Source organism: Tachysurus fulvidraco, chromosome 10, assembly GCF_022655615.1.
Source record: "Tachysurus fulvidraco isolate hzauxx_2018 chromosome 10, HZAU_PFXX_2.0, whole genome shotgun sequence".
Classification (NCBI taxonomy): Eukaryota; Metazoa; Chordata; class Actinopteri; order Siluriformes; family Bagridae; genus Tachysurus; species Tachysurus fulvidraco.
Genome location: NC_062527.1, coordinates 5,293,139 through 5,303,470, shown reverse-complemented (window position 1 = coordinate 5,303,470; position 10,332 = coordinate 5,293,139). Strand labels below are relative to the sequence as shown.

The window sequence follows — 10,332 nt, the reverse complement described above, 5'->3', positions numbered from 1 at the left end:
ACGGTGTCAAAACGCATACAAACTCCTGGATAAGAATCATTTCTGTCCGTTTAGAGTTAATGGACGTACTGTGCTGGACTTGGTGCTAGACGCGGAGGCAGGACGTGTGGACTCTGTATTAGGGGAAAGAGAACTGGTTCTGTCTTCTTCGTCGTTATCGTCGTCACTGACTTCATCGTAGTTCATGCTGTCTGAGAGTCCTGCGGAGAACATAAACGAATAAGTTCAATGAGATTCCTGTGTATGGGCCAGAATTAGTCCAGTTATTGATTCAATAACAAGAATTAAAATAATAATAACCTTCTAACGGATTTATAAACAGAGACCCAGGGTTCGCCTCTTCGTCTGATTTAGTTCTTAGACAGTGAAATTGAAATTTTGAGCTAATGTCAAAGGTTCATTGCTTCATTCATTTTCTACCGCTTATCCGAACTTCTCGGGTTACGGGGAGCCTGTGTTTATCTCCGGCGTCATCGGGCATCGAGGCAGGATACACCCTGGACGGAGTGCCAACACATCGCAGGGCACACACACACTCTTAGTCACTCACACTCCGGACAATTTTCCAGAGATGGCAATCAACCTACCATGCATGTCTTTGGACCGGGGGAGGAAACCGGAGTGCCCGGAGGAAACCCCCGAGGCACGGGGAGAACATGCAAACTCCAAACACACACACAAGGCGGAGGCGGGAATCGAACCCCCAACCCTGGAGGTGTGAGGCAAACGTGCTAACCACTAAGCCACCGTGTAATAAATACAATTCAATACATATAACATGGTAAGTTTACATTTAATATAACACCATTTTGTCCCTATTTTGAAAGGAAAAATAATAGAATTGATCCAACCGGTGGAAACAAGCATGTGTAAACATACCTAGCCTTTTGGTCATGCATTTGAGCTTGCGGTCACCAGTCCTGTATTACGATGGCTAAATTTCTCACAACACCTTAATCATCACACCTTTAATAAAAGTCTTTAATGTATAGTCTTAAGTAATAGGAATCTCAGATCCAGCCTGAAGGTAGTGGTTCAGTTTCCTTGTCATATTTCTTTTATTTGTTAATGTCTATACGGTATGATGATTTGGACAGGTTTAGCCACTCTTTCGTGTGAATGAAGTCTACACTGTCAAGAGACAGAGAAGAGAGAATCACAGTTTAGTCACTGAAAGGAAACTGAATTTTGAGATCATGTTAGAGACCTCCGGGGGAAAAGAAAGTTCAAATATTTTGTGTATAAATGTTTATTTTGTTTATGGATCAATGTCCTCAGGGGAGAGTTTGGTCAATGACACAGAGCAGAACTTCCAGGCTTTCTCGGTGCACACTTGACTAAACACTGGAGAACAGACAGTACGAGGCTTATATTTAGAAGTGTTTGCTTTGTATGGGGTCAGAATTGTTTCGTTATTCTGAATAAATACACTATGATCCACAAATAAATATAAAGAGTTTCACAAATATTTTTACAAATTTCACAAAAAGAAATGAAATTCACAAATAAATAAAATGGGATTTGCAAATAAATTTTTTTTTTTATAAATTGTATTTATTTGCGAATTGCTTCCTGCTCATTTGTGGATTTTGTGAAATTTGGAAAAATATTTGTGAAACTCTTTATATTTATTTGTGGATCATAGTGTATTTATTCAGAATAACGAAACAATTCTGACCCCATAGCTTTGGCTCCTGCTTCCGTACTCACCCCGTCTTTGTAGCAGCGTGTGTATGTCCGTTTTGGGTTCCAGCAATGTTTCGGTGTCTCCATCTCTCTCAGGCTCTTCAGGTGGAGGAGGAGAGTGATTCTGTGCTGAGCTGACTGACTGCACTTGGATCTTTGTGCCCAGATCAGAAGCCTCTGAAGCCAAAAAAGCTGCAGGTCCGTCAATACCTGCTGAAGGACGAGAGAATTTTAAACAGCATTACTTGAGAAAAGTGGGTGTAATACAATACTGCTTTAAACACAGGTATGATAGATATAAAAAGTCTACACACCCAATGCAAATGGTTTTTTTTTGTGTGACGAAAAAGCTGAAAAATATCAGAGCTTTTCCATCCTATAAATGAAATTCCAGCTGTTGATTTAGTTTCCACGCTCGATTTTTTCTCATACATTTTTTAAATGGCTTTACCTCAATGAAAGGTATAAATATAAGTATAAAGACATTCTTACATCTTTTTATTCTTTTAAGCTAGTGGTTATCAAACCTTTAATTAAAAACTTGACCTCGATCCAAGCCAGCTGTCCAACTATAGGCCTAATGGTTAGAGAGTCTGGTTCATAACCCAAAGGTTGTGGGTTCGAGTCTCGGGCCGGCCACGACTGAGGTGTCCTATGAGGAGCATAAATGGCTGCCCACTGCTCCGGGTGTGTGTTCACGGTGTGTGTGTTCACTGCTGTGTGTGTGCACTTAGGATGGGTTAAATGCAGAGAACAAATTCTGAGTATGGGTCACCGTACTTAGCCGTATGTCACGTCACGTTAAGTCATGTCACTTCATACCTACACAGAAATAATATTCATGAAATATATCAGTCAGGATTTAGGCCTCATCATAGCACAGAGACAGTGCTGGTTAAGTGCTGAGGTTCTAAGGGTATTTTTTAGGGTCTGGAGAAGTTTTGACATACTCTGACATTTGTGCTTTTTTCAGTTGCTTATAAAGATATAAATGGCTGAAGTCTAACATGACTGTAATCAGCACAAACTGGACTATAATAATATGTGAGCAGCATGTAGGTACACGATTGTGTTTTTGAGAAAACAATGTTTATGCGTGGTTAGTGACAAATGAAACATTTTAAAAATCACTTGAATAAGGCCATAAAACACATACAGATCGTCGGTTCACGGGACTTTTGAGAACTGGATCTTGTAGCCTAGAGTTTTTGCTTCAAAATGATGTGAAAATCATCTCGTTTACTCGCTCACAGAAAACAATATACTGATATTAAATTTTCTAAGACACTTTTTGTTTGTCAAGGGCATATGCGAGTAGGCATCAACTATCATGAATATTAGTGTGATTCACACCTGAGAAGACAAAGGCCCACATAATGAGCTGATAATGAGCCTTTCAGGTAAGTGTGTGACGGAGGGCCTTTTTACACCTGGTCACTTCATGTGTTGTCTCTGATTAGTTAAAACTGTTCCATTTACATTAGGCCACATAAATGCGTCTCGGCGAATCGGATATCAATCCGATCTTTCTACTCCCACCCAATATGCTAATATATTTGACCTCATTTCCGAGGTAATTGAAATGTATCACGCTTTGGTGTATGCTGTTGCTACAAAAAAAACAGCATTTACCATTTACTGTTTGCTGCATTTTCGCTGGTGGCAGCAGTGCATTTTAAGACCAAACGAGACACCTGGGTGAAAGATCGGAGCCGGCACTGGTGGGAAAACATATTCGTTTCTGGCGCGATGCACGACTCGCGAGTCACCTGTGAGTGACGTATTCCGTTTGGGAGGAGTATAGCGCTGACGTATGTGGCTTGAACAACCACATGCATTTACACCTGTCCAGTTTCATCTGAAATGCGTCCCAGACCACCTCCTGAAGTGGTTTCACCGATCGAATTTATATCCGTCTCGAAACCGTTTCGGAGGGCATTTAGACCTGGTCTTTTTTACGATCGGATAGCTATCGGATCACAGAAAACGCATGAAGTGACCAGATGTAAAAACCCCCTGAGAGAGGAGTTACAAGAAAGAATGTGAGGACAAAATAAATGTGTATATTTTTGTTTGTAGGTTATGTAGAGTATTTAACTATCACACAAAATAACTTTAGAAGTTAGTAATAACACAGAAGACACAATCAGGGCAAAACTGTGCAACAAAAAAAGTGTCAACAGGAAGAGTGCAAGATAAAAAAAGGGTGTAAGGTTTGTAGAAGCCCACTAACCTACTCTGTCATATAGTACCCAGAATTATACAGTTATACATCTTTGTGCCACTCTAGGAAACAGTTCCTTTTCAGCTGAACACACAAGTGAACATCACATGCCTGGCATTTCCAAGGCATGTCCAAGCACACAGGTCCGTATTTACATTCCTGTGTCTCGGTCTCGTGTATGTGATTACCTGAATCACCTCAGTTCATTTCCATATGAACAGCGCGCTCAGTGGGAGACGGGAAAACATTAGCTATAATTAGGCGAAACAGGAGAAACCGGACCACTCCTTACTTTCTTACGGATTACATAAAAATAGATCATTTGTTTTTGACTTGATTTGTTTATTAGTAAATGTAGACATTTCAAGCTTTCTCTGCGTATATTTATCTTGTATCTGAGGCAAGTATTCACTGAGATTGGGGAAGAGTGTTGACCGAGACCGAGATGGCAGAGAACGCACTCTGTTTATTTTCTTTATTTTACAAAAGCACAGTGTTTTGTTGTTATTATGTGTGTATACAAATAAATGTAGACCCTTTACATTCAAATTGTTAGTGTCAACTTTTGCCGTTTTAAATAATACCATAACTTTTGGCTTACTATGTAGTCATATAATATATAATATAAAACTCTTCTTAAATTCTCACCGAGGGCTAAAACCCCTAAAGATGAAATCCTAGAACCTCCCCTTTGCCACAGTATCTTTTATCTTTTGTTTTTTTATGATAGGTCACCCCAACTTCGATCAAAAGGTGCAGGCTATTTGGTAGTACCTCAAGTGCAAAAGGCTACAGCAGGGGGCAGAGCTTTATCTCACAGAGCACCACGATTATGGAACAGACTTCCAATTAGTTTTTGGGACTCAGACACAGTCACAGTATTTAATCCAGGCTAAAAACACATTTGTTTAGTCTAACTTTTTATGAATAGATTTTCTTAAGCAGATCTAGATGGTTTATGGGCATAGGGTGTTTGGTGAACTGTGATGTCTGGATGCTTTCGGCTTAAGACCCTCGCAAGTCGCTCAGGTTTGCAGACTGTGGAGTGTGAGACGCTTTACATCCCAGGAAGCCCCCGTGTCTGTGTCACCTTCTGGCTCTAGCCTCATAGTTATTGTGAGAATAATTGTATAGATTACTTTATCTTTTCTGAAAATGTTGCAGACTTTCTGTACGGAGCACAATGTTCTTTTCTCACACACACCAACTCTCTCTCATACACACACACACACACACACACACACACACACACACACACACACAGAAAGACTGACTGGCGTGTTTCATTGAGACTACCCCGAGTACTCGCCGGCGAACCAGAAACCGAGTAGAGGGAGCGGGGCTCAGAAATCCTGTCCAAGCGGCAGATGAGAGGGAAATAATTCCTTACAGTTTTGAATCCTGTCCAGGCGGCAGACGATAGAGAGATAATTCCTTACAGTTATGCTGTCGTAATTATTCTTACCAGAATCCCTGTCTGCACTTTGCACTAAATTTACATATAGTCCATCACCTGATTACAATCTATCAATTTTCTCCTCTCTCTCTGTCATGCTATATATGCCACTCCTGAGCTCACAGTGTTAAGAGTTCCTAGCCTGATCGTATCTTCTTATGGAGTTACTTCTTCAAGCCTGATGTTCTACCCCTGGTGTCTTGTCGCCCGATGGTCACCCTGCCAGGGATTGACCTTCATGGTCAGCCGGTGTCTCATGGGATTGTTGTGAATGGAGCCTTCTTTGAACTAAGGTTGTCAGCTGTATGGTCTGGTCTTTATCAGCAAACGGGTCTGTACTGAACGGGTCTTAGTTCCTCAGGAGCTCCCTGTTGCACTATTAAAAACTGTTGTAGAAAGGACATTACATTTACACTATTTACTGTTCAGTGTCACCCAAATGACGACGGGTCCCATTATGAGCCTGGTTCTTGTCAAGGTTTCTTCCTCATATCCTCTCAGTGAGTTTTTCCTTGCCACCGTCACCTCCGGCTTGCTCATTAGGTATAGGGAGATATATATATATATATATATATATATATATATATATATATATATATATATATATATATAGTATAGTATTTTACATTTTAAATTAACATTTTAAAATGAATTTAAAACTGTTATATTCATTTATTTTTATTCTTATTTTTTCTTCTTCTTCTTCTTCTTATTATTATTATTATTATTATTACATATTTACTTAATTTTTTCCCTCTCTTTCCTGTTTCCATTCTTCTGTAAAGCTGCTTTAAGACAATGAGAATTGTTAAAAGCCCTATACAAATAAACTGAATTTGAATTTGGATTTAATCCACCTTTGCACAGGGTACTAAATAATTCCTTACCATCAAAGATGACATCGTTTGTGATACTGAGTCTAGAATCGACAAGTAGAGCCTGTTCCTCGCTGCGGCGTGGGCGAGAGCGGCGTGGCCGAGCTTCTGGGTTCGGCTGCACCATCAGTGGCTCCTGGCGCTTTCGCCTCTGCTTCTGCTCTAGCAGTACTCTCTACACATCAGAAGAAACAGAAATATTACACACAAAATAATCGGTTACAAACAAGTGACCTCAAAAATGTGACAGCAAATACTTCCTGTGATCGCATCCTGTAGCAATTAATAAATGTATACTGGGCTCGTTGTGTTGGCTGCCAGAAATCTCCTCACTAGTGGTGTAAAGCAAATCACTAAGCTTCATCACCACTTCAATGCAAGCTCATCACGAGCACATTAAATGTCTTACAGATGTCATTCAGACAGCCCAGAACACCACATCACATATCCGGCATATACATAAACCAGGAAACCGTCACTAAACCCAAGAGAAAAACTGCACTCTCCAAAAGTATTGGCACAAAGTCCCCAATGTCGATATAAAGAAGATATTTGTGTTTGGGACCAAAATATGAATTAAAGATGATAGATGAGAATTTCAGATGATGACTAAAACAAAAGTGAATAAAAACAAATATACCATTAATATTTGGTTGCATGTCCCTTGCTTGCAATAACTGCATCGGGTCAGTGACTCACTTGATATCACTAACTGCTGGATTCTTTTCTGATGCTTTCTCTTTTAAATGATTCTGACTCTTTTAACCAATCAGTGAGGTCCTTTGTTGTGTTGGCAGGGTGTCTTGGGTCATCGTCTTGGTGCATGATGAAGTTCCTCTGTATGATAAGATTCTCTGTATGCTGTCAAACCAGAAGGTTTCTGTAAGACTGAAGGTTTCTATACAACCGTAAAGAAAACCCTAAAACTGGATGATGTATGGAAGATGTACCCCATGATTGTAAGCAACAGAATGTTTCAGTAGAAGAACAGCCATTTAAGTGCAAGCCATATCCAGCCAGCTTTATCAATGAGATCATATGGTGTGGATCATCAGCAGATCCTTTCTTCCTCCACACTTTGGCCTTGCCATCTCTCTGGTAAAGGTTAACCCTGGTTCCAAAGGATTTTCTAACTCGTTTCTGTGTTTCTTTGTGAATTCCGAATTTCACTGCATCTTATGACATGGCGGTGGATATGATACTTTCACTAACTTGATATCACTAACTTTTATTTATTTATTTATTTTTACACACAATGTTTCTGCCATCACGTGCCGCTGCCTCCCCGTCCGACCGATACGATGTGTGGTTGTTATTACACCAGTGATAATGTTTTACTTTATTTATTTTTTTTAAACGTTCCAGATCCTATGCTGTTAATTTAATAACTGTATAGAAGGAAATATAACTTGTGCACTGATAGTTAAAAAACGAGGCAGAACAGATGTTCAGTGCAGAGTAAAAAGGAAGCACATGTTCCTATAGAAACAGGATCTAGAAGCTGAGCAAAGAAACCTCTGTCTTTAAATTCCCTTTCTTTCTCTCTCTCACTTGACCAAGTGCTTTTTCATGTTCTTGTGTGGATGTTTTTTTGCCACAGAGTTTAAATAGAACAATATGTTCCAAACATCAGAAGTCTAAGCCCTCGTTTTTATTCTTTTTTTCTCTCTCTCGTAACCAAAGCTGGGAGTAGAAGATACATTCTGTATTCTAGTGAATAAATATCGCTGCTTTATAGATATATATATTTCACCTTTATAGATATTCTAAAGTAAAGAACGGTTCCTCAATAAGAAAAGATGAAATTACCACAATGGCTAAACGTATGCGGACAATTAACCATCAAACCCACTTGTGTGCTTCCTCCAAAATTATTGAGGAGTTTTGACTTGTCGGACACCTTTAGGAGTCGTTTGATTCCATAGGTGCTACTTCTACTACACAGTGTTCAAGTCTTCATTATTATACTAAAATAGCAGAAAAAAGTAACATGCAAAAATATAGAAGGAAATCCTTTCTATATGCAGGTGTATCCATGTCAAATTCACACCAGGATGCTAAGAAAATTCATTTTTATTTATACCCTAACAATACATACTGTAAGATGCATCAATTTTGAGAACAAGACAGTTGCTGTTAGATTTGTGGTTGATTTGACTTTAGGACAGATTCCCTGCAACCAGCAACAGAGACATGCTCACAAAATCTGTGCATAAAGACAAAAGGTCAGGATTAATAGAACTCCCTACTGTACATGTATAATAGAGCTTTAGGTGCTGCTCTATTCATATTCCCAGGAGTGGGTTAAATAAATTGCTATATTTATACATGTGGTTACATATAGGAATAAATGGTTTTACCAGTAGAAAGCTGCTTAGCCTTCTGGGGGTCCATCAGTAGGATCTCGGGCTCTTATTGCCATGGCATGGGCTTGATTCCCGAGCAGGGGGCTAATCTAGCCACTGAAGAGTTAAATCTCAGTGCCAGTCCCAAGCCAGGATAAAAACGGGAGGTTTGTGTCAGGAAGGGCATCTGGCATAAAAACTGTGCCGAATCTAATATGCGGACCATGTGATCCGCTGTGGAGACCCAGAACAGGGACCAGCCGAAAGAAGAACAAACAAACCAGTAGAAAGCTGTTATAGCAAAACTAGCTACAGCCCCATATGGTGTTACCATTATGGATCTAAATATATCAAATAATCTGATAAAATTTTCCAGATGACCCACTTGGCTATGGTCACAATAGGCCAGGATTTGGCACTGAAAAGGATGCAGCAAACAACAGTATTATCAGAATACATTAACTTACAAGCACAAACAAACACACACTGACCTGCACATTGACTTTACACTTACTGTATCTCTCTCCTACACAATGCAATCATCTAGTTAAACATTTAAGAAAAACCAAGACCTATAGAGCTGAAAACCTTTAAAAGCACACATGCTAACTAATATTCGGCCATTTTTGTCCACACAGGCTGCTCAGGTACTTGTTCAGACTCTTGTCATTTCAAGACTGGACTACAGCTACCGGCACCGCTCGACTGTTCCCCCCAGGCTTAGGGTAAGAAGTAGGGGTGTGCAAAGCAGCCAGTATTTGTATCTGTATTTGTATTTGTTGAGGGGGTAAAAGTATTTGTATTTGTATTCGAGTAAAATTCAAAATAGGCGTAAAAATCCAGTTTTTTTGCGTTACACTTCTAATTTACGTTATAGTGTAAGTATTCTTTAATTATATTCATTATAATAATTATGAATATCCAATATTGGTTGATGTTTTTAAACATGTAACAAGGAACATCATTGAAAATAAAATAACATAACAGCCATTACCTCATCCATGGTTAAACCAACAACTAATAAAATACCATTGTGAACATTACGAACCCCACCACCACCCGTCCTTGTTTGAGGATGCTGAACAGACAGAATTTAAAAAAAAAATAATACTTCATAGAACTGTTCTTCTTCTGAAAGAACTTCTTTCTAATGCACAGAATTCCAAGAACTAAACTTTATCAACCCCTGACTGGGGAATAAAAGTTGTATTCTATTTAATACTAAAAGATACAGCAATGCTATTGTCAACTGTCTGCCAAAAAAAGGACACAAAGGTTTTTTTATGTTTTTAATTCCTTTTGTTTTTATTTATTATTTATATGTTTTATGTTAACCATAACTTAACCATATTTCACTTGGAAGAAGATAAATGCTTCCACACAGAACTTGAGCAAGTTTTTTTTGGCTGGTGGAGGACCAAGAGATGGCTCAGCAGCAGCCACACTCTTTTCATCTTTTCAAGATGTAGCCTATAGCCTACATCTTGCTGCCTGCAAAAGACCGAGTAACTTAAACGTACCATATACTGTAACTCCCACACGTGCATACACTTTGACACAACTACACAAGCATTGTTTATCCTTTTTAACCGAACGTTAACGTTATTCCGTCAACAACCTATTGTCTAAATTACCGAGCTAACAGAGCTACTGTACGTAAACAGAGTGAACATAAGAGAACCCGAATGCAGACGTCAATAATGCAGCGTAATGAAATAATCTCCCGATCAAACTCCGCTTCCCGAA

The 10,332-nt window shown here is 39.2% G+C and overlaps 1 protein-coding gene across 5 annotated transcripts in view; it reads right to left on the bottom strand.

Annotated features, from left to right (window-relative positions):
• Window positions 1-10,332, bottom strand: part of tulp3 (TUB like protein 3) — a 48,351-nt gene that overhangs the window by 4,926 nt on the left and 33,093 nt on the right. For 3 of the 5 annotated variants that reach the window (XM_027163994.2, XM_027163993.2, XM_027163990.2), the window contains 3 exons: window positions 6,254-6,416; window positions 1,711-1,899; window positions 70-200 (listed from right to left, as the gene is read on the bottom strand). In XM_027163994.2, coding sequence (XP_027019795.2) covers window positions 70-200; window positions 1,711-1,899; window positions 6,254-6,416 — 483 coding nt within the window. The remainder of the gene's footprint in view (window positions 1-69; window positions 201-1,710; window positions 1,900-6,253; window positions 6,417-10,332) is intronic. The other 2 variants (XM_047820054.1, XM_027163991.2) reach the window with 1 other exon arrangement.